General features: G+C 34.9%; 1 protein-coding gene across 1 annotated transcript in view; it reads left to right on the forward strand.

Moving 5' to 3' along the window:
• Positions 1-26,947, forward strand: part of LOC140448981 (sodium channel protein Nach-like) — a 60,654-nt gene that overhangs the window by 2,333 nt on the left and 31,374 nt on the right. Inside the window, exons 2-5 of the mRNA XM_072542122.1 lie at positions 5,444-5,660; positions 7,730-7,889; positions 18,327-18,463; positions 21,984-22,275. Coding sequence (XP_072398223.1) covers positions 5,444-5,660; positions 7,730-7,889; positions 18,327-18,463; positions 21,984-22,275 — 806 coding nt within the window. The remainder of the gene's footprint in view (positions 1-5,443; positions 5,661-7,729; positions 7,890-18,326; positions 18,464-21,983; positions 22,276-26,947) is intronic.

The raw sequence follows: 26,947 nt of genomic DNA on the forward strand, positions 1-26,947 counted from the left end.
ATATTCCTGTTCATTTCGTCTATTGTAATTTCTGTTTTCGGGATATGCGCGTGTGTTATTTCTGTTGTGATTTTCTCGATATCTGTCCTCATTCCATAGCCGATTTCTGAAATCATCATTTCCTCTTCTGTTTTCCCTATTTTCGTTTTCCCTCCTGGGAATAAATTCTCGTCTAGTGTAATCCCTCCTAAAATTTTGTCCTCTCTCTCTGTTTTCCTGAGTTTCTCGGTGTCTGTAATTTTCTTGTGACCTTCTTGCTCTTTTTTCCTGTATCCGTGATGCCCTTATTTGTAGGAATTGGCATAAACTATCGATGTCTTTGTAGTTTTGTAGATTGATTTGATCTTCAATTGTGTCATCAAAGTGTCTTGCAATCAACTCTACTAATTGCTCGGATGAATAATTGTATTGCAGATGTTTTGCGTTATTGTACATTTGCAATGCGTATGTTCTTTCTGATATACCCATCCTCTCATGGTATTTCCCATTTTGCAATTCCTTGTTTATCTGTAATTGCTCTGTCTTTCCCCAGAAAAAACTCAGAAATTCATTTTCAAATTCTTGCCAATTTTCAAATTCCTCCACTTTGCTGTCGAACCATAGACACGCCTCATCTTTGAGATGATTTCTGATCATTTCCTTAGCTGTCTCAAAGTTTTCCATGTATTGTATCTTCTTCTTTAGATTATTCATGAACGGTACGGGGTGGAGTTTTCTTACATCCCCGCCAAACTGTAATTTTACCTCGCTTGTTCCATGGACGATAACTTCTTTTCTCTCTGCTCCTCTTAGTTCAATTTCTGCAATATATTTTTCATTTTGCTTTAATCTCCTTTCTACTTCTTTCCTATCTTCTTGTAGCGCAATTTCAAATTTTTCTTCTAACTGATCTAATTCCTTTTTCTGGCCAATCTTGATTTCCTTCATCATATTTTCTACTTTCTTTTCTTGTTCTCCCATTTTATTTTTAATTTCATTAATCTCTTCTATTTGTTGTATCAGTTCTTTCTTTATCCCCTCAACACATCTTTTAATTTCCTGTTCATAGTTTTCCAAACGCTGCTCTATATTGCTCATTGTTTGTTTTGTTTCTTGTAGATTTCTATCCATTTTTTGTGACTGTATTTGCATCATAGCTAATAATTTTTTTAACATCCTCCATTTCTTTTCTTTCCTCCATTATTGTAGCATTTCCTTCATTATCCGATCCTTCATCTATAATTGTTTCCTCTTTCCTTTCTTGCGTTTTGCTTTGACTCCTTGTGGTCGACATGTTCGTTAGATTATTTATCCCCGCCAAATATGAAGCTTTGAAATGTGTGCAATAATATCCCCGCCAAATATGAAATTCGAGTAATGTTGCAAAGACGAAAACTTTTCCTCTTATCCCAAATGCAATAAATTCAAATAAATGTAATAAAATTTTAAAACTTTTGTCAGTTGTAAAAATCAATCAAATATCATAAATTATATCATGTAAAAATTTGTACCTCGAGAAATTTGAAATGTAATGTCATAAAAGCAAATATTATAAACTTTAACCACCGGCAAATAAATTTTCAATCAATCTGCTTTCTTTCTCTATCCGTTTAAATTTTAACTAGAAATACTTTCTACGCGTTACACGTTGGGGGCCATTTGTTATAATTGTTTATTTTGACTTTAATCTTAGTTTATTGAGCTAATAAAAAAGAATTATAACTTATTTGTTATCAAAAGTAAAATAATCCTTATATTACCTGTGTTCGATGGATTCAAAAGATTTTCTAGTTGTCTTTTATCGGGATGGAGAAGAAAGGATAAGAATACAAATATATTATATTACAAAGATTTACGTTTCTTTATTTTATATGAACGAATAAAACAAATTATTAAATTCTGTCGTTATCTTATCAATCAGCATACAAGAAAATAAATCAAATTTTTATAATAATAAGATTATAAAGCTACATACATTTATATTACGTGAAAACCAATTTTACTTAAATTTTTCTTTACTTGAAAACAAGAAACAACAAAACTTTAAACTTTTGCCTAAAGCCTAACAAAACCTTAGTTCTTAAATTTGGATGCTAATGACCATGATGTCAAACCGATCCTTCACAGATATAAAATTCAATTGTACAAACACTTACAGCTTATTTTCTTCTTGAGTTGTATGTTGGAACATACCCAGAAAAGTCCAGTCTCCTCAACGATGTGGTCTCTCCTCTTTGGCACCTCGGCTCCTTCTTAACGTCTCTGCAAACCTCCTGCAGACTACACAAAAAAAACACCTGATTGACTTCTCCACACTCAGCTACTTATTTATGACACCAGGACCTCCTTTTGTCAACTTGATGCCGTAAGAATACTTTCACATATACTTTATAAAATGCCCACGGTAGATGCAAGGACCTCTTTTAATCTACTTGTTATCTCCTTCTGCAAACTATTCACTTCTTTTCGTTACGCCGGTATCCAAACTCACGAACCACACCCTATCTTGAGACAAATGACTGTTTCCTTTCGATGACCAAAATATCACTGCCTTCTCCGGTCTCATGATCGGCTCACAAAATTCCCATTTAAAAACGACCGTCCAATCAAAAGCTCAAATTGTGTTTACCATGATTTTGGAAAAGCCTAATTTCGGTTTCAGAGAAAAACTAAATAGCTTACTTTAAAATTGGTTTTGTCAATACATCATTTATACATATTTCAAAAGATTAGAATATGGTCATTTAATACTCGACTATACAAACAATGAAAAGATTAACTTACAGGTAAAATGTCTTCTAATTCTAAACAAAAGGTTTTTGATAATTTTGTTTGAAACGGAAAAAGGTCGTTTGCCAAACAACTTTCTATTCTTATCTACACTAAATCTTATCTTAAATTACTATATACATTTTTGTTTATAATGATATCTTAAAATTTTATTCCGATGGATGTTTTTATTTATTTTTCTTTGGTTGGGAAAGAAAAAGTATGACAATATATATACTAATGGCACGCTATATGTACTATACGTCTCACGTCGTTTGATTTGATGTGTCATATGCTAGTATTAGGCTAGTTGTTTATTTTTTAATCAGTCCGAGTCCTTTTTCAGGTCAATAAAGCAAATTTACCTTATGCTTTATATATAAAGCAAATATGACTGTTATCATCAATAGTGTCGTGATATGTCGTATGTCGTTATACGTTCATTAATAATAAAGACGATGAGTAGTGCCCTTTTGGTAGTCTCTTTGTTTGTTTTTATATCTAAATATATTCGTTATATCCTCTCTTTTTATTTGCTATGTCGCATGTTAGGATTTGATTAGTTGTTTATTTTATAGTCAGCCTGAGGCCTTCTGTAAGTCAATATATCAAAATTTGTCTTATACCCGCCTTGTTTGTTTTTGTATTTAATATATTCATTATTGCCTCCCCTTTCATTTGATATGTCGCATGTTAGGATTCGTTCAGTTATTTATTAGTAAATCTATTTGTATTCATAGTGCCCTATGATATCTCGTATGTCGCTATACGTTCATTATTAATGAAGATACTGTGTAGTGCCCCTTTGGTAGTCGCCTTGTTTGTTTTTTCTTACTTAATATATTCGTTATTTCCTTCCGTTTCATTTGCTATGTCGCATGTTATAATTCGATCAGTTGTTTATTTTGTATTCAGCCAGAGGCCTTCTTTAAGTCAATAAATCAAAATTTGTCTTATAGTAAATCTATTTGTATTTATAGTACCCTATGATATCTCGTATGTCGCTATACGTTCATTATTAATGAAGATACTATGTAGTACCCTTTTGGTAGTCGCCTTGTTTGTTTTTTTTATTTAATATATACTTTATTGCCTCCCCTTTCATTTGATATGTCGCATGTTAGGATTCGTTCAGTTATTTATTAGTAAATCTATTTGTATTCATAGAACCCTATAATATCTCGTATGTCGCTATACGTTCATTATTAATGAAGATACTGTGTAGTGCCCCTTTGGTAGTCGCCTTGTTTGTTTTTTCTTACTTAATGTATTCGGTAATTCCTCCACTTTCATTTACTACGTCGCATGTTAGAAATGGTTCAGTTGTTTATTTTGTACTCAGCCAGAGGCCTTTTTTAAGTCAATAAATCAAAACTTGTCTTTTAATTAAACTATTTTTATCCATAGTGCCCTGTGACCTCTCGTATGTAGTGCCCCTTTGTAGTGCCCCTTTGGTAGTCACCTTGTTTATTTTTTTCTATCTTATTATATTCATGATATTTTTCCCTTTCATTTAACGTATCACACGCTCCAATCGAACCATTAAAAAAAGAGATATGATGTAATGCATATTCGCTACCCCCTTTCTTTTGTATACGTCTTTTGTATATATATATATATTTTGTATATATATATATATATATATATATATATATATAAATATATATATATATATATATATATATATATATATATATATATATATATATATATATATATATATATATAAATGTATCATACGTCACGATCCGACAAAATATTCTACCCCCACCACAAAACGCTCAAAAAATTAACAGAATGAACCTTAGCATTTTCTTTTCTAATTCTGTTTAACTTAATTTAATTTTATTTAATTCTGTTTACCTTTATTTAATTTTATTTTATTTTGGTAAAGCGTTGACGTTTATTAAACGTCATTTTATTTTTATAGTAAGTGTATCTTAAGCAATGACATATAATAAATGTATATTTTACGTCATTGATCTTACCTTACAATTACAGTAACCTATATTTTTAGTAATTTTGCGAAAAAATTAATTACTGTGAAGTAGTAAAATTTCTGATTATAACAATATTTTAATTATCAATATGTAGAATGAATTAGCAATAATAAATCAACCGTATATTTTCAAGAATAAAATATGATTGATTGAAATGTCAAATATTGGTAGCTCAATTTCTTTCCTAGATACCCTCGTTACCTTACTGGACAAACGGTGTGACTTGTAATCATAGCCTTTTATATAAACAGATTATATTAATATGTTAATAATATTTTTTGTATTGTCAATTAAACGTATCGTTTTAAGAACAAAACATGAATGAAATGTCAGATGCTGGTAGTTCAGATTTTCTTTCATAGATGGCGCTGGGTATTAAATCTAAACTAACAAAAAGTTTAAATTATTTTGTATTAAATTCTACGTTAAGAATATTATTAAAATTAATTATTAATAATATTAATATATAATTAATACAGTATTATTAATCAAACGTATCGTTTCAAAAACAAAATATGATTGAACTTGACAATGGCAAGTGCGACCTTGCCGAAACGTCGTCAAAATATTGATTTTTATCAAAACCAATTATTCAACGCGGAGTCAAACCCAGAAACCTACAAAAAGGATATATATATATTATATATTAGTTTACACTATGTTCTGCAAATCTTGGTATTTAACATTTTAATAAGTTTCTTTCAGATTATTGTGGGTTGTGACCTACATTTTCCTTTGTATAGTCACTATTTGGGTTGTTGCTGCACAATCTGTCTCTTTTATGAAACACCCAACAATTGTGACTCCAGCGTTTTCCACCACGCAGACGAGAACTATTCCTTTTCCTGCAGTAGCCATTTGCAGTAATAATCGAATTAGTAAAGAAAAAGCTACGATTTTGGCAAAAGAACTGTGAGTATTGAATAATAATTTTGTTGTGTTTTTTAAACGAATAAAGATTGTTCCATTACTTGTTAAGTATTATTTTTTACTAATGTTATAAGTATGTTTAACAGACTAGTTTTTGGTCTTAATACCATTGAACGCTAAAAAAGTAAACATAAGATTTAACATATGCTTTAAAATCCGACTGATACAGAAGCAATGATGCGACGTTACTTCGATCATTAGATAGGCCAAAAGAGTTCTTATTAATTTCCCCAATTTTTGCCGTTTAAATAACAACAGAATTAATATTCTTGTGTAAATATGCTGTTATACTTATAAGGGATAAACTATTTATCGTTAAAAGTTGTTATTCTGGTTTTATGGTCGACGAAGTACTTAGTAATTTTAAGTTTCGCTTTGAAATTAGTAAATTTTCAGTCTTAAAAAAATTAGATAAACTGTTGCACACTTTTACAAATTCTATCTAAGGAACTTTTAAGACATAATATTACAATTTGTGCCACCTTTGGAATCGTATTTGAAAACGACTTCGAATCTGTAGATCTAAACCTGAAATAGATTCAATTTTTAACATCTTTTCATTAAGTACTTTTAAAATACAAAAATGTAAGGAAGTAAATATTTTTCGCATATCTGAAAGTCAATTTGTGGACCTTCTTGCAGATAGATTTTCTTCTTCTTACGGTACCTATCCATTCAGGATGTTGGCGATCAGCACGGCTATCCTAACTTTGCTTGCAGCTGTTTGGAACTGTCTGGTTGTAGACGTATTGAACCACTTTCTCAGAGTTTGAAGCCAAGTTATTCTTCTTCTGTCTGGTATCTCTTTCCAAATACCTTGCCCTGAAGAATGAGTTGCAACAAGCCATATCTCTGTTCATTGGCCAAATAATAACATGGCCAATATATTCTAATTGGCGCCCTTTGATTATGTCGATAATCTCATAGGATCTGTAGGATCTCAACATTGGTCACACGATCCACCCATGAAATTCTTAAGATGCGTCTGTAACACCTCATCTCGAAAGGTTCGAGCTTTCCTAAAGAAGCTTCAGAAAGTGTATAAGACTCTACTCCGTATAATAACTTAGAAAACACATAGTCACACACGTGACTTCTTAAAAAAGACTTCATCTTTACGCACGCTAATCTTGTTTTCCTTATGCGTTGCTTTATTTCAGTAGAGTGGTCCCATTGACTGTTTATGTTAGTACCAAGGTAAGCGTAGCTGTTTTCTTGTCAATTGGCTGTTAGTTAAACAAAAAACGTGTATTTAATATTTATCGCTTACTAACTACTGCAGATAGATACTGAAGATTAAAAGTTTACATAGCTTATAGTACATTGTGTACATAGCTGGTAACGATAACATCCCTACCAGAAGTCCCTACTCCATCTATGTGCGCTAGAGGAAATGGAAGGCCTTCGACCCTATAAATGACAGCCGCCGCAAGAGAAACCCGAGTTCTGTTCGGAGTATTGATCTGACAACAACTCCACTGGCCCTAGAGTATTGACTGAAGGCCAACTGCTTCTGCTAGGCTAGAGTAATGATCTAGTGGCAGTTCCGTACCCGGTCTTGGAGTATTGATCTGAGACATTCCTATTCTCTCCTGAGTCCAAGTACTGATTGGACACCGTCCATTCCTCATCGGGCCGAGTATTGATTGGCCCGCTCCATCTTTACTCCTTCGATCCGTTTTCTTACCGCCTGTATCCTGTGTGTAAGAGTATTAACACAACACAACTGCCGTTTAGATTTTAATTCATTAATTGTATTTTATTTTTCGCAAATATTACACAGTGGGTCATACCGTCGTGGATGCCGTGGTCGCCAGGATTGACGATTTAATTTTTATTGTATTATTAAATAGAATCTAATTTTATTTTGTTATTTATTTATGTCGAATATATTTTTATTTAATTTAAACCTGAATCTTACTGAGTCTGCTGTCTAAAAGAGCTACCCGTCACAAGCTTATTTCCCAGTGACATTAAAAATTAGATGTAAATTAAAATGTAGTTTAAAGTGTGAACTTTTAAAACTAGATTTAATTTTAGATCATTTGTAGCGCAAATGTGGCCAACCAATCCTCAGAAATAATGCTCAAGAAAGTAAAACTTTTGGGCCATATGTACACTTTTACTACTCCTACTTTTGACAGTTTACCGTATCTCCAATATAATCTAGAAAAGCTCAACTACAAAGATCTTAGGAAGCTAATGGAATGGGTATGTAATCAGCTATAGATAAATTTAAATTGAGTATTAGAAAATTCTCAGAAATGGTTTATTGCTACCAAGGATGTTTAAATTTTTTCAATTTGTCAAGATACAAAACAATTCTATGTATAGTCAATTGCTCGTCTTCCTGCTTGAACCCTTTCTCTTGGACGACCCATAAATTTTACTATTCTTGTGTTCTTTACAGTAACTCAAGTACCCAATAGAACACAGAGGCGAAAACGTAAATAATACGATACGATCTGTATCCAGATATAAAACGCCAGAAACAGGCACGGTTCAAACCTACAAGGCCATTAGTCAATTCTAACTGGAAATTGATTCCTACATTAATTAATTCTTGAAATAAAAATAAAAAGTGAATAAGGGTTTATTAGAGACCCCCGCCTAAAGGCTTGGACATACCTGCCATGCAGCCATCAAAGAAAGACTGTCCGGGCAAGACACATATTTTAGAACAGTTATCAACCCCAGACACCATTTGGCATTATTTTTAAGGTAAGATAGTATTATTGTTTGTATTTTGTAGTATTATACTGTATGGTATTAGATAAGATTGTTAGGTCAGACTTCTTTATATTTTTAATAATCTGCTGAGGTTTTTTGTAGTCATTTTACTGCCTATAATATTATATTTTATAAATTGAAAATATTTTAAAACATTTTTATTGTATAAGTTGCTTCCATATAAAATATTTTTCTATTGCATTTGAATAAACTAATTGTAGTAATTTAAGGTATAGTAAATAAAAAGAAAATTTTAAAAAGAAAAAGAAATTTATTATCGTAAATCCCGTAATCTCAGTTTTAAGAAAACAACACCGCGCAAAACTTGAACAACAAACGACAAGCGTCCCACAGCAAAAATACAATATTTGAAATGTCGGTTTATGATCGGAGACGACAACGGAGAGGGATTGGAGCAGGATTGGTCACCCGACGGACATGTGTAGCCTGCGGTATTCACAAGACACAGTCAATTCCGTGTCATACAGTCGGCTGTATGATCGTAGTCGGGTTCGAAGGCTGCATGAAAGATGTGTCCAAGCCTTAACACACGGAAACACCAACTTGGTTGGCAGAAAGACGTTTGAGATGGAATTTCAATGTAGGGCCAGAGAACAACCGAACACAGAGAAGCGACAGTCCTTTGAAGTTACGTGGCCAAGCCGCCAATGACAGCTAACAACCAGAAAATTAATAGTCAGTGGGCATATCACACAATATAAATTCTTAAGAGCGTAGGCGCAAAATTTCGGGCCAATGTTTTTTAAATGCATTCATTTTTTTCGAATCCTGAAAAAACTAATAAGTATTTTTGAAAAATTTAAACGTAGAATGAAAGACTACATTATTACTGAGGGCCGAAAGTCCCCGAAAACTTCTATAATGTTTATTTTAATAAGTTACAGGGGTGAAAAAAAAAGAGAAAATTTAGTGTGATTTTTAATTTCAAATATCTCATTCAAAAAAACTTTTTGTTTATTCTAAGGGACTTTCGGCCCTCGGTAATAATGTAATCTTTCATTCTGTGTTTAAATTTTTCAAAAATATTTGTTAGTTTTCTCAGGATTTGAAAAAAATGATTGTATTTAAAAAGCATTGGCCCGAAATTTTGCGCCTACGCTCTTAAGCGAAACCAAAGGAATTACTAAAAATCTTAAAATTACAACAGAACAAGACTTCAAAATTGCAAAAACATGGTTGCAAATAAACAAACTTACATTAAATTATAAAAAAAACTAAATAGGTACTCATCTACTTTTTGCTATATACAAAAGTTGTCTGCCAATTTTTAATTCGTTAAGTATAAATAACAAAGATCATTGAAGGTACTGCGTCATGCGCCAGTGTTTTTCTTCTATTTCCTTTTACAATAACATTATCTTCAAAATTCAGTTCACAAATCCTATAATTATTATAAAGTGAATCCATTTTGAATAACAAATCTTCTCGTCTGCAAGCTTCTATTAACACTTTGGCACTACAAATTTTTAACAGAACAAATTTTAAACAAAGAACTTTTTCTGTATTTATAAATAATACTTTATTACTTACAAACTATAAGAGTATTAGTATATTGTAACGATGAGTCAAAGCCATCACCGTTAAACCAGCGTGCGCGCGAACCAACCCATGAAGTAGGAGTGTATCGACAGTAGAAAGGGCCAAACTAATTACACAGCTCCGCTATATAAAGCGCAACATTTCCTCATAGAGAGAGAATCGACAGGTGTTGACTGAAGGTTCTCTTCTTCCCTACCCCGGCTTGTGGACGTGTTGAGTTCACAAGTTGTTCCGTCTCCCATACCGCCGCTATCCGAAAAGCGTGTTGAGCTTTTCACTACCCGTACTCTGAAGCAGTCGTGTTGAGACTGTCGAGGAGTGTCCTATTAACCCGAATCACTTAAGGGACGTGTTGAGTTCCTTTCCTTCCTTTGTACCTATCGTCCGCTATTATTAAATCGATACAACGTTACCGTAAAATTTCAGATACACACTCGCTTGCCGATAAGACTAGTTCCATATGACAAGGTCAAGCTTAATTTGAATAAATAGGCCAGGTACTGAGAAGACTAAACCAAATTGTAAATATGTACATAAGATTTTTGTCAATTTAATTTAAGGAAGACAATAAAGTTTTATTTTTATTTTGAACTCTGTCTCTGATTGTCTAAAAGCTACCTGGATAGTGACTCCCACGAGAGGACATCACAAATGGCGCCCGAGCAGAAAAATACGTTTTAAACAATAATACCGACCGAATTCCGAATTTTATTTTCATAAGACAGTACTATATTTCAAATTTTAATCAAAGACAGGATGATTCACAGTTCAATAATGACAGACGCTCCGGAAACGTCGAAGGTTAGTTGGGTGTACCTATTAAAGAAAGACGAACTTATAGCCGAATTAACAAACAGAGAACAGCCGACGGAAGGGAATTTCAGCGAGCTAAGAGCGAGATTAGTTGCGATCATCAATTCAGAGGAAATAGAAGAAAATAAGATGGAAGACAGACAAAGAAATATGGAAATAGTACGCAAATGGGGGTTACACTTTGACGGTTCAAGAGACCCAATAGAATTCATAGAACGGTTGAAAGAACTCCAGACAGCTTACGGCCTACAAGACACCCACGTTTTACAAGCTCTACCAGGAACATTAAACGGGAAAGCATTACTATGGTACAGAAACAATAATAAATATTGGAACGAATTAAAAGACTTCGAACAAGATTTCCGCAATTTCTTCGTTTCCTCCGTTCTCACGCAATCTCTGGAAGCTCAAATCCGGAACCGACTCCAACGAAACAACGAAGGTGTAAAAGACTACATCATTGATATTCAAACAATGATCAGAAGACATGGTGAATTCAATCACCAAGAAGAACTAAACAGGATATACACCAATATGAACCCGAACTACAAGTTGTATATAAAGAGGCAAGACTTATCGTCAACACAGGACATCATCAGACTAGCGGAAGAATATGATATGGTCCAAAAAGAAATATATAACAGAAACAATACAAGGTGTGACTGGACACAGGCAAATAGTCGTAATAACAAAATACAGAATTTCGACAGACAGACTTGTTGTTGGAGATGCGGCCGCAGAGGCCACAATAGAAGAAACTGCAGAGTTATCGCTGTACTCTCCTGCAGCCATTGCGGAACCCGAGAAACAACTTCCAATAACTGCCAATGTAGAAGCCGACCGGAAAACTCCAACAGGACTGGACAAGAAGGAGGCAACCCAGTCAGCATTTAGAGTCCTCCCTAACAACCTCCAGCTACGCACACTATACAGATCAACGACCCCACACAACGATAACGTTCAGCAACGGTAAAAAGTTAAGAGCACTAATAGACACAGGAGCCCAAAATTCGTTTATAGGACAAAAAGGTAAAAAAATATTGGAACAATGTGGAACAAAAAGCGACAGAAAAGCTTTAAAGATCACGCTGGCAGATGGAAAAACCAGCAACATAGAAATCTGTTTTACAGCAAAATGTTCCATAGACAACGTTTGGAGAAAAGCCAAGCTACATTTTTTACCAAACCTAGCTTCAGAAGTAGTACTGGGAATGCATGAAATAACAAGATGGGGCCTTGATTTATCAAACATCTTAAATAGAAATCGCGTAAGAAGGAGAGAACAATACCCAACCAGTACAGAACACGGATCCAGATCGTACAATGCAGACAATAACCGAATACCGACCAATTCCAGGGTCAACGAAACACCAACCGCAAGATATCCGCTCCAACAGAGAAGCAAAATATATAACAAAACGACCTACCGACTACCGACCGATACCGCGGTCGAAGACCAGACCGAAAATATACCGACTACCGACCGATACCGCGGTCGACAACCAGACCGAAGATATACCGAACTACCGACCGATACCGCGGCCGACGACCAGACCGAAGATATTCCGTCATACATACCGGAATTCACGAACAGTCCGAAACGAGAGCAGCTCGACATCAGTACTACACTAAACAATACCGAAAAAAAAACAATTACAGGAACTGTTACTAACAGAATTGGAGAAATTTAAACAAATTAAAGGAACAACACATCTAACCGAACATACAATAAAACTCAAACATAATACACCGATCAAACAAAGATACAGGCCCCGAAACCCGGCAATGCAGAAGATCATAAACGATGAGATAGATAAGATACTAGAAGAGAACGTGATAGAAAAATCTAATAGCCCGTACAGTTCCCCCATCGTCCTAGTAAAAAAGAAGGATAACAACGGATACAGATTTTGCATCGATTTTAGGAAAATCAACGACATCTCAGAAAAATATGCCTACCCATTACCGTACATCAATCATATCCTAGAAAAGTTAAAATCTGCAAAATATTTTACCACGTTAGATCTAAAAAATGGATATTGGCAAGTACCACTTTCCGAAGCAAGCAAACCCTTGACCGCTTTTATAGCACCAGGAAAAGGACTATTCCAGTTCAAAGTACTTCCATTCGGATTACACGCCGCCTCCGCTACTTTTCAACGATTACTAGATACAATAATCGGCCCAGAAATGGAACCACATGCATTCGCCTATTTAGACGACATAATAGTACTGGGGAAAACGTTCGAGGAACATATGGAAAACTTAAAAGAAGTACTTCACAGACTACAGCAGGCCAAACTACGAATTAATATAGACAAATGTAAATTCTGCAAAGAAGAGATAAATTATTTAGGCCATGTAGTAAACAAAACGGGAATAAAAGTGGACGACAACAAGACAAAAGCTATAGTCGAATATCCCGCGCCAAAAACCGTTAAACAACTACGCCGATTTTTGGGCATCATCTCATGGTATAGGAGATTTATAAAAGATTTTTCACGAACTACAGCCCCTTTAACAAAGCTACTAAAGAAAAAACAACATTGGACTTGGGACAGAGACCAAGAGGAAGCATTTAACAAAATAAAATTACTACTGACACAAGCTCCAATACTGATCTGCCCGGAATTCCAGAAAAGATTTTTTTTACAAGCTGACGCTTCGAACCACGGTTTAGGAGTAGCTTTAGTACAAACAAACGACGAAGGACAGGAACAAGTCATCGCTTACGCAAGTCGAACCCTAACAAATGCCGAAAAAAATTACAGCGTTACAGAAAAAGAACTACTAGCGATCATCTTCGGTATAGAAAAGATGAAACCCTACATCGAAGGATACCCATTTTCAATTATCACAGATCATCAAAGTCTACGATACTTACAAACAATGGAAAACCCTACAGGTAGAATAGCTAGATGGGCAATGCTGCTGCAACAATTTGACTTCGATGTCATTTACAGAAAGGGCTCCCAGAACGTCCTGGCCGACGCGCTCTCTAGAGAACCAGTAGATCTGGTTTGCATAATAAACGTAGAAGATGTAGAACCCGACGAATGGTACAATAAAGCTTTAAATAAAATCCAGACTAATCCGCAACTATCTCCAGACTACTCTATCAAAGATGGACTTCTCTATCGACACTTCTGGGACAAATACGATCTAAAAGAGACAGAGGTATCCAACCCCTGGAAACTATGCATCCCAAACCACAAGAGACAACAACTCCTGGCAGAAAACCACGAGCAACCGACCGCAGGACATCTAGGAATAGCCAAAACAATAACCCGCCTAGCTAGAAAATACTACTGGCCAGGGATGTTTAAAGACGCCGCAAAGTTCGTCAGGAACTGCAAAAACTGTCAGCAATTTAAGCCGCAACAAAGCTTAACTCCAGGCCGCATGCAATCTACACAAATTCCGCCACATCCATGGCACACCGTTTCAACCGACATCATAGGACCCCTTCCAACATCCAGCAAAGGAAACAAATATATAATAACATTCCAGGACACCTTTTCAAAATGGGTCGAAGCCATACTGATCAGAACAGCAACGGCAAAATCAGTCTGTCAGAACTTAAAAGATAAAATCATTATGAGATTCGGATCACCCAAAGAGCTAATATCAGACAACGCAAGAACATACGATAACAGGGAAGTACGAAAGTTGCTAGACGAATTCCAGATTTCTAAAAGAAACATTCCGCCATATTCTCCCCAGAATAATCCAGTAGAAAGAACAAACAGAGTAATCAAAAGAATGATAGCTCAGTTCTGCGATAATAACCATAAGAAATGGGACACGAGCCTTCCAGAACTACTATTCGCATATAATACAGCTAAACACGATTCAACGGGTTTCTCCCCAGCCTTCCTGAACTTTGGACACGAACTAGAAATTCCAAGTAAAGTCGTAAACACCCCAAACGCCACACAACATACCGATCAAAACATAAAATGGCATAAACTACGAGAAACATTCGAACTAGTACGTACAAACCTGGCAAAAGCTTTTACAACTTAAAGCCATTACTACAACTTACGACGAAGAGAGTGGAAACCCACAATAAACGACAAAGTCATGAAAAGGGAATACCAACTCGCAAATGCCGCCAAAAATTTTAACGCCAAATTAGCACCGAAATTTTCAGGCCCATATACTATAACAAAAGTGTGTTCTAATGTAATATTCAAATTAAAACACGACGATAAAAACCGTACAATAACAGCTCATATCAAAGACCTAAAACCCGCATTTACCGATTTCCCTACTCCTTAATCAGTCCAAGCACTTACAGTCAACACCAAGTAGTGACAGTATATTTTAATACAGTTTACCAGTAACCTTCAAATATAATGTCAGACACGTTAGAAATATATTACAGTGACATAGAAATGGACGGCACAGTTACGCCGCCACCATACACCGTTCCAGAATTAATATCACCATTGGGGAACACACCAAAACCTAACACCCCGGGCAAAGGCTGCGAGCCCCTGATAAAGGCTATTTCCAAATTTAAAAACCTTTTCGATGAACCAACCATGGGCATCACAAAAATTCAGAAAGTCCAGTCAATTCCAGTATCAATCCCGCTGCTCTCACTAATTCCGCCACAGCATAAAGAAAAAAAATACAGACTGAGACTCCCGAACCAGGTGCTGAGGATAAAAAACCAATAATTGAAGCCCCACGAAGGAAGATGTTTTTTTTTTTAAGAGAGAGGAAGACGATCTTTTGTTTAAGAAGACGATATTTATATTTTTTTAGGGCGGACATTTTTTATTTCGATGTATTGTAAATTTTTTTTTAGGGTAACCAAGTACCTGGCAAGGAATAAAAATAAAAAAATTTTGTTCCAAAATTTTTTTTTCCCAGGAAGAGGGGGTGTAACGATGAGTCAAAGCCATCACCGTTAAACCAGCGTGCGCGCGAACCAACCCATGAAGTAGGAGTGTATCGACAGTAGAAAGGGCAAAACTAATTACACAGCTCCGCTATATAAACCGCAACATTTCCTCATAGAGAAAGAATCGACAGGTGTTGACTGAAGGTTCTCTTCTTCCCTACCCCGGCTTGTGGACGTGTTGAGTTCACAAGTTGTTCCGTCTCCCATACCGCCGCTATCCGAAAAGCGTGTTGAGCTTTTCACTACCCGTACTCTGAAGCAGTCGTGTTGAGACTGTCGAGGAGTGTCCTATTAACCCGAATCACTTAAGGGACGTGTTGAGTTCCTTTCCTTCCTTTGTACCTATCGTCCGCTATTATTAAATCGATACAACGTTACCGTAAAATTTCAGATACACACTCGCTTGCCGATAAGACTAGTTCCATATGACAAGGTCAAGCTTAATTTGAATAAATAGGCCAGGTACTGAGAAGACTAAACCAAATTGTAAATATGTACATAAGATTTTTGTCAATTTAATTTAAGGAAGACAATAAAGTTTTATTTTTATTTTGAACTCTGTCTCTGATTGTCTAAAAGCTACCCGGATAGTGACTCCCACGAGAGGACATCACAATATTGTAAGTAATGAAATATTTAACTTTTGTCAATATCTAATCTTAATAAATTTACAGTTTTCTCCTGACTAAGTCACAAAAATGTCACTAAATATTGAGATATGCAACAAATAAAGTTTTAATATTTTTTATTTGTAATTCCCATTTAAAACTCCTAAATATTTTATGTACTTCGATCCATATATTTAATCTTTTTTATTTATATTTAACGAAATAAAAATTGGCAGACAACTTTTGTATATAGCAAAAAGTAAATGAGTACCTATTTGGTTTTTTCATAATTTAATGTAAGTTTGTTTATTTGCAACCATGTTTTTGCAATTTTGAAGTCTTGTTCTGTTGTAATTTTAAGATTTTCCCAATTATCGGTCTAATTATGTTTCCAACAATTTTTAGTTTGAGTATTTTAGTAATTTCTTTGTTTCGTTTAAGAGTGTAGGCGCAAAATTTCGGGCCAATGCTTTTTAACATTTTTTTGGAATCCTGAGAAAACTAACAAATATTTTTGAAAAATTTAAACACAGAATGAAAGATTACATTATTACCGAGGGCCGAAAGTCCCTTAGAATAAACAAAAAGTTTTTTTGAATGAGATATTTGAAATTAAAAATCACACTAAATTTTCTCTTTTTTTTTCACCCCTGTAACTTATTAAAATAAACATTATAGAAGTTTTCGGGGACTTTTGGCCCTCAGTAATAATGTGGTCTTTCATTCGGCATTTAAATTTTTCAAAAATACTTATTAGTTTTTTCAGGATTCGAAAAAAATGAATACATTTAAAAAACATTTGCCCGAAATTTTGTGCCTACGCTCTTAAATCAAATATTCTCGTGTATAAAACCCTCTATATATTTTTATTTCCTAAAAATACTATATTCGTATTGTTGTCTTCGAGCGCGCTGACACCCGGCCAGCATCTGTTGATTTTTTGACCTGAGCCTTCGGAGACTTGCGTCTTTCAATAAAAGAAATAGCACTGACATCAAATTTAATGTTTTCATTTTGAACTATCCCTTGGCAGACCAAAGTTTATTTTTTATAGCTCGGACAGACACGTCGGCGTCGGTTTACTGTTAGAAAGTCAAACCAATACTATTATGTAATAACTAATAATAATTACAAAGCAATAGTAATTACCTGTTATTATTCTTAGGAAATCTAAATAAACTTATTCCTTTTCTTGTCACAGATGAACATCCGCGAATCGCACAAATATATCCAGACATTTTAAATATAAATTAAACTTTTAACTATAAACTATAACTATAAACTTATATATTTAACTATAACTATAACCTATAACTATAACCTTTTAACTATAAATAAATTATATAAATGGTCAAATGCACTTGTTGTGTCGAGTATTTACCATAGACGCCTACGGACTATCGAAAACAACCAGAATTAAAGAATAAGCACGTGTTTTTGACAGTTAAACAACCAGAATCGGGCATGCGTATACAAAAATGGTACACGCTTTTGGACCGTTGTGTCGCTTCTATGTGTGTTCGGTTATTCTATGGTAGGGCTCCTGTCGTCCGCTTAGACGTATTTCGACCTTATTAGGTCTCCTCAGAGCCACTTGTAGAGAAACTCTGGATTGAAAATAAATTTCTCCCATCGTAAAAGAATAATTATAAAAATAATTATATATAGACGTTACAACGCCATCTAATAACAATCATAGTAGAAATCCGAAGATTTCTTATATTGAGAAACTAATATTCAGATCTACTGCGTCTACTGAGTCTACTGCGCTTTCTACAATGTATAAAGCAGACAGATTGATGAATTACTACCTTGATGAATTAAACTAACTTAATTATTTACGTGGCAGACTATTTGAATATGTCATTTGTTTTAAACAAAAGTTCTTCTCAATAAGAGCAAAAAATGTATATAATTGTCAAGTAATTTCTTTAAGTATAAATATGTGTATCAAAACAATTCCCACGTAGGTAATAATAAAATGTAAAAAAAATTTAAATACTACTAACTATATTTAATTTTTAGTTGACGCCAAGTTGTAAGGAAATACTATTCAAGTGTTCATGGGCTAATAAAGCAGTGAATTGTACCGAATATTTCAAAGCGATGTTAACTTTTCAAGGGTATTGCTGCCTGTTTAACTACCTAAAAATCAAGAGCAAGTATGAGTTAATTTTTGTTAAGGTTACTTTTGCTAGATCATAACATTCACCAACAGCATATAATAAGATTCTATGTGATGTCGTTAAAACTTTAGCATACTAATGTATTTTATATAGGTAGTTAATTAAGTGAACGCTAATAGTGCGCCACTGGCTAAGTTTTTCAATATTGTTCGATCCTGTAATCATATATCCAACTCTTTTAGTTTGCCTCCAATTCCTTAGGTCATTTCACTCTTGTGGTTCTAAAGCTTCTCGCATATCAGCAATCCAAACGGCGCGAGTCTATTTGGGCCGATTCCCTTCGGTCAGAGTAAAATTTAGCGGTCCTTATAAGATCGAGCCATCCAGTCTATCTTAAACGTCTTGTGTCGTTTGTGTCTCGTGTTTTACTATAGAAGAAGTAGACATTCTGTGTTTTTTTTGGTAACAGCTTGTATTTATATAAAACAATGAAATGAAGATACAGATGGCAAAACGAATAGCTTACAAGAAGAAGAAAAAGCAGTTTTATTAATTGGATTGAGAACTCGCGCTGGAGCCTGTTGATTGACATATTTACTGGAGGATGAATGAGACAACATATAATGCGTTACTCCAAACGGCCACTCCATTAATCATAAGAAAGGACACTAATATGGGAGAAGCCATCACTCTTCACGAAAGACTGAGTGCTACACTGATCTAGATACACTGATACACCTACGATACTTAGCTAGTGGATGTATCTATAAAGAACTTAAAATTTTAGTAGCTATTTTTGCCAGGCCTTGGGTAAAATCATTTCTGAGACTTGTTCAGCGAGTTTACATGTTCTCAAACACTATATGCCAGCTAAGCTTGGCATATCCTTTGCTATTTTATCTAAATCTACATCCACTGTTGTGGGGGGCTATTTGAATTTAGATGAGTCGGATACTGAAGAAGAATTAGAACTTGATGGACTGCCGACATATTCTATTGAATCGACGCTCTGAAACAATTCAAATTAATTTTAAAAGTACATAACGGTTTTAAATAAAATGAGCAGTGATAATTTATATTTATTTACAATACGATATTATCGTCAAAACTCTATAACTCATAATAGCACTTCTTATATACAAACCAGATTATTCTAGAACATCTCGAACATCCATCTCTATTCGTTGCTGCGTCATATGTTCTGAAATGCCAAGGCCACTATTGCTAGAGCCGACTACCGTATATTCTGGAGTGCCACGATTACCATTTCGACCGACGTGAAGATTCTCGTATATGAGTCATATTACTGCGAGCTGAATAAATTTAGGTTTCTATGGATTGTTCGTAATTTCAACAGTGCTACTTTATCATTTAGATGGATGAAGTATGTGAATCACTTCTGGTCTGATACTAACATAGCCGGTCCATATTGATGTATTGAGTAATAAATGTATCCTTCTTTTATTTTTTGTTTTTCTAGACCAAGCCATCTTACTTCATCCCCAAAATGTATATTTTCATTCTTCTCATCTCTGTTTCAGTGTTGGATAATTTCTAGGACCTAAATAAGCGGCGTACGTTCCAGGTGGAAATCCACCAATTACGTTTCTTGCCACTTAATCTTACTTAAACTAAATCATTTGCCTTGTTGCTGAAGTTCTTTAAAATTTTATTTATTATTTTATATAACTGTATGTAATTTACTTTTGATTTAGGATTTATGGCACTAATTTTACTTATAGAACTTCTCCTGTTGTTGCGTTATGCACATACGATGACCTCAATTTAACAATTGGGGTTATCAGAGAGTGAAGAGAAGATATTCTGTTCAATCCAGAACTCGCTGGTTTCTCAATTTCGCATTGGGTATGGTTGTATTAAAATAAAAAATGAAAGCCAGAGGACTATATAAAACTCTATTTTAAAAAGAAGTGAAATTAAACGTAATTATACATAACCAAACATACAATTATAACTAAACAAGAGTTTAGTTTAGAACTATACAAACTTAAATATTAGTTACTATGAAACGACACCAAAAGATAACCATTTAAGGGATCGAACACTGATGGCTTAAACAAAGCGACAACTATGACATATTTAACAACTAAAAGACAAACCTGCCATAGCCGCAAACATACTCTACATAAAAAGATAAAAGACAAATTAATAATATTACAAAAAAACAACCTAATTACGGATACATATGTCAACGTTGTAAAAACAAATAATTAATGCGGTGCATACAAATAATTAATACAATTATTAATACAAAACTCAGATGAAATATAATTGGTGCTAACAAAATACTGGAAAACTGGGTGATCTTGATCACATCTTTTTTGAATGTCCTAAGTTTCAACAGCATTCAAACTCCCTCTACAAAAAATTAATCGAATTTAATATGTATGCACCATTCAATATCCAGTCGCTACTGGCTACAGGCTCACAACAAATATAATATCATTATAGATTTCTTGTCAGATACATGCACGGTTCTATAGAATTTCTACGCGAGCATGGAATTTTTCATGATCGTGTGGAAGTTTAGATTTGTATCCTTTGTTTACCCTAAATATTATAACACCTTTTCCGTGGTCCAGTTTTGTTTGTCTACTAAGAATGTCTTGATGGGCCCCTAGACGAGAAGCAAGTGAGCCTGTAAGTTTCCTTGTCGTATATTCTTCTATTAATTATCCGTTAGTTTTGTATTAGGGATAGGGTTGTGCATTTGTCTGATTGGAGAATCTATTGCAACTGGCTGAATGACTAATATCTAAGCCATTAAAAAAAAACAAAATACAAATATATAATAAAGTAAATGACACAAAACAAATGCAAAATGTTCAATTGAAAATGTTCAATCGCGATCGCGGCACAACTGAGATAATTGTTCTAAGCGAATATGAAATCTATATACCAAGTAACGTACTTGATATATGCAGCAACATAGATAAATGGTATATTGTACCTTACCCAATGATATGATAGCACCACCGCTATCGCAAACGACGTCTTTAGCGACGTACACAGGAACCAAAAAGTTGATAATGCACATTCCACCCCAACTGCATTTAACGTCTGTCCCGGTCACAGGACCGATGCGGAGTGTCCGGTACCTTTAACCCACACATATACACATCTGTATGGTTTGAGAGATAAAACTCGACTCTGACTATTCTTATCTCAAATATACATATGTGTCATTTTGCAGTTGGTCCGTCTCGTAATATGTAGTTTTTAACACAGATGTATTTTTGTACGGACTGTAAGCTGTAATCTTGAAATATGGGGAGAATCAAAACTACCACAAAGTCTGTTAATGTTATATAGATGTTTATGTATAGTTGCGAAACTGCAACACCTGTCGCTATTACCTATAAACTGTGAATGATTTATATTAAATAAATATTTTAGAGCTCCCATTAGTGCTATTAATTCCACTGTTGTAGGATTCTATTGTAAGGAGAGATACACTCAAATAGATTCTCATCAAATAGCCAGTCTTCTCTTTAATATTGCATTTTGTTGTATAATATAATGTTGATAATTTTAGTGCTACCGAAATGACCGATTTGAAACTCAGCAAAAAAGTTCTATACCAAAAAACCATCGGCGCAAGATACGGTCTGACTGTCGTCATAAGAAATAACCTCGATGACTACTTTTTTAACAACATACCTACCTTCGGTGCAAATGTTTATATTTTTGAAGCAAACAATTATCCTGATGCCAGTACAGGAAGTACTGGAAGTGTAATGGTGGAAAATGGTACTGAAACCTTCGTCGACGTTGTACCTAAGATAGTTCGTGCTAATAAAGCGATTATGAAATACTCAGAAAAAACAGTAAGTATATAGTATAGCTCATCATACTTGATCTGTATGTGTAGTAGTTATATTGCATTCAGATTAACATCTCATGCATACAATGCCAAGGAGCTTTTGTAGGAAAGTGTATTATTTTGAAAGTATTTTATCCCAAAAGAAGAATATTTTCTTTGGCAAAGTATTTTTATTTTCATCTTTTTGTTTACGCTGTATTTGGGAGTCAGAGGCTGGAATGAGGAATCTTTATAAGCATACCGTTTATTATATTATTTTCTCACGACTAATATTTACTATACCTGAAGAACTAAATAATAAACTGACTATTTTATAATAAAAGTGGCGAAATAAAATATTTCTTATAAACGTTGACCGAAATGATCTGTAAATCCCCTATTAAGGAACAGTAATCAACTGGCTTATTGGAAGATTACACTCATTAAATGAAAAATTATTCATTATTTAAATTTTTTCTTGAAAAACAGGTCCATTATTCACAACAAATCCCAGGATTCTAGATTTAGATTGTCTCCTCAGGATTCTTTTTTGAGATTTATTCTAGTCAAATGTGCAATTATTAAATGTGCCTTACATATAATCGAAAAACTAATTTTGCTTAACATATTTAAATCACTTAAACATCAATACATGTGTCTATTATAGTCAAAGTGGGAATATAGTCAACGATGAACAGTCAATTTCCTACTACTTAATACGTGACGAAAAGGGTACAAGCATTGATCAACTAGAATCAACCAAAACCATCCACAAAACTTATCAACGAAGAAGAACACATTTCATAAAAAAAGTACATTCATAAGTAGTTTCATAAAAGAAAGTGAAATAAGATATTCCTGTAATCAAAAAAGATACTAAGCTGGAAAATGGTGGGTAAGATAATTTATAAAATTCTACGGGAATTTAACTTTATGTGAAAAAACATAACCAAAAGTCTCAATTAATCGAAATAGATGAAATTATATGCAATAAAAATACGAAACTAAACTAATTGAACGAAAATTGGGTAGACGAAGGTTACAGAGCCAGAGCTGGAGAGATATCTCTCTTCTTGTTTTATTAGCCCTTGACTGTCCACTCCTGTATGCAAGCATCCCGTTGAGTTTCCATTTGACTTTTTCCTTTGCTACTTGATGCCATTGTCTTCCCGCCTTTTCTTTCACATCATCGATCCATCTTATCAGACATATTTATTTATACACACACACACACGCACACACCCATACACACACACGCACGCACGCACGCACGCAAACACACGCGCACGCACGCACACACACGCACAGACACACGCGCATGCACGCACGCACCCACGCACGCACGCACGCACGCGCACGCATACGCACACGCACACACACAAACACACACACACACACATACACACACACACATACACACACACACACACACACACACACACACACACACACACACACACACACACACACACACACACACACACACACACACACACACACACACACACACACACACACACACACACACACACACACACACACACACACACACACACACACACACACACACACACACACACACACACACACACACACACACACACACACACACACACACACACACACACACACACAAGAAGAAGTAGAAATGGGAACCTTATTATAATTTTTAGGTGAGGTTCAAGCTGTTCTAAAATTTGGGCATTTAGATATTCATCCTCGATTTTGTCTTGATGCGCATAAAAACCAACATCCAATTTAGCAGAATCAAAAGATGACATAACATATGTAATAGTTATAAATAAATGAAATAGACAAACGTCTGTCTCAAAAAACTCGTATAAGAGTGTATAGAATACTGATAGTTCTCGTTCTAACATATGGATCAGAGGCATGGACCCTATCCAAACCAGACGAATCCTTTCTATTGATTTTTGAAAAAAATATTCGGAACATAGATTTACCTTTGAACTGTAGAATATAACAAGCATAAGTTTGGTATAAAAGATATAACCACAACAATTAAACGAAACTGTCTGCAGTGGGCAGGACATATAGCACGAGCCCCGGAATCGAACATGATAAACAAGATTTTAACAGCGCAGCCGGTGGGAATAAGAAGACGAGGAAGACCAAAGCTGAGGTAGATAGATTAGAAAACACAGGATACTGAGAAGATTGGTGTTGCCAACTGGAAAATTTAAGCAAGAGACACGGCAGAATGGCGCAGAAAGGTCGAGACCCTTTAAGGGCTGTAGCACCGTGATGATGATGATGAATGGGATATGCCGCATGCCTATCCTCATTGTAATTTTATGAATGTTAATATCTTAACTTTTTGGGGGGAGGGGGGTTTAAACCCCCAAAACCCCTCTGTTACCCTAATAACGGGGATGTTTAATTTGGAAGTCTAAGTTTCTTGAAGAGTAGTTTTTGATGAATAATCTTTTCCCTACTGAGTCATGGCGTTCTTTATAATCAGTTCCGACGAATGCTTGGAAGTCCCTGGTAAGATGTTGGATGGTTTCTTGAACTTGATATCTATGGCATATATTTTGCGCATTGATAACATGGTTTGTGCACATTTCTTTTTCCCTTAGTGTAAGCGGTACCTATTACTATTAAGATATGATCGATGTAGCTGCCTTACTCTTTGTACTAACTCGGAAGTTAATTTAATTTTCATTTTTGTTATGGTCAATTTTTCGTGTTTGCTTGCATACATTTTCACGCATGGCCTCGATATTTTGGCCATCTTGCATATTTAATCCCCTGAGCCTGTAGCGCACCCAGGAGGGGGTCTGCGGGTTAAACCTCCTTCCCCTCAGGGCATAGAAAGTAAAAAATATATAAAGAATAGTAGGAAAATGTAACTTATCTTTCACACACAATACAAAAAATCCAAAACACTAATTGAATAATTAAATTACCACTTTAAATATGTAGAACACAATAATTATTGTATAAATACACAATAATTAATAATATTTTTCATTATATTTAGATATAGATACCTAATATTAGGCTTATGACAAAAGTAGACAGAACGAGTCTGTTGCGAGTAGCATGCGCCTACAGGACTGTATCTGGCCTTGTGGACTATCACGGGTTGTGTTCCTCTGCATGTGTTAGCAGTAGAAGAGATATCTCTATAAGAGAAGAGAGCATTTGACAACAGCTATAAAAAAAAAGAAGAAAGGAAAAGATCAATGGAAAGATGGCAAGAAGAGTGGGACAACAAGGAAGATGTTGCCCAGTGGACCAATATGCTGATCCCGAGCCTAAGGGACTAGGTAGATTGTCTGTTTTAGGGCGTATCTTCATAGGTTCAGAAAGACAGATACAGATAAATGCCTATACTGCGGATATTCCGACATTGTTACACAATGCTGGAGTGTAATAGATGTGCAGTGGATAGCAACAGAATGTATAAATAAATAGGTATGAACCCTGTGTCTGTAAGAGAGATGATCGTGAAGATAACGGGAAATACGGAGGGATGGAATATTGTTCACAATTACATCCGAGCAGTCATAAAAAGAAAGAAGAAGAAGAGAAACACCAACCGGGCCAACGACAGAGATAAGATCTAATTACTATTTTAAAAAGGAATAGGCCGCAATTGAAGGTTAAAATAAGTTTATTGACGTTTGAATCTTTGATCTTTGATCTTGCACTGATAACTTGTTTATACTCCAACAATTAATAGAAAAAAGAATAGCGATTGGTACCGAAGTACATCTAGCCTTCATCGACCTAGAAAAGGCGTATGATACAGTTCCAAGTTTTAAATTGTGGCAAGTTTTACAACAACTCGACATTAGTCCATACTTTTTAGGAATAAAAGTAACTAAAGGATTAAAACAAGGATGCAGTATATCACCCTTACTGTTTAATTTATATATTGAGGCAGCCCTCCAAAATTGGACAAACCACTGCCGGGGAATGGGAATCCCCATAGGAAATGACGTACTGTTCTCCCTGAATTTTGCGGATGACCAAGTCGTCCTAGCTCAAGATTCTTATGATCTAAAATTTATGATAAAGCGTCTATACAGAGAATATGTAAAATGGGGGTTACCAGTTAGCCTGAAGAAAACAGAATATTTAGTTATCAATTCAGATGCAAGATTTGAAGTGTTGATAGACGAGGACGTTAAAATCAAACGAGTGGAAAAATTTAAATATTTAGATGCACTTATTGCTAGAACGGCGTGGGAGAAACCGAAATTAAACATCGAATTAATCAGGGACGTAAAATTAGGATGTCTGAACTCCTTATGGTGGGATTGCAACATTTCCAAATTCAACAAAAAAAGAATGGGGCAAACCATGGTTGAATCAGTTCTTTGTTACGGCTCTGAAGTATGGACAATTAATGCAGACTTGAATGATTGTTGGCAGTTGAAATGGATTATTTGAGAAGTGCTAGAACATCAAGGCAGTAAAGGAAGACCAATGAATCTATAAGAAATAACATGAATGCTGCAGAAACGGTCATTGACAGAATAGAAAGAAGAGGTTCAAAATGGTTTGGACACATTGAAAACCTGACGAACGTTGGCCCCAAAAACTTCACAAATGGAAGCCCCCTGGAAGAAGAAAAAGAGGTAGACCTCGAAGCTCATGGAATGAGCGAGATTGTCCGAGATTGTCCGAGATACTATTAATTATTTGAATTTGTGATTTCCTCTTCT

Source organism: Diabrotica undecimpunctata, chromosome 8 (genome assembly GCF_040954645.1).
Source record: "Diabrotica undecimpunctata isolate CICGRU chromosome 8, icDiaUnde3, whole genome shotgun sequence".
Lineage (NCBI taxonomy): Eukaryota > Metazoa > Arthropoda > Insecta > Coleoptera > Chrysomelidae > Diabrotica > Diabrotica undecimpunctata.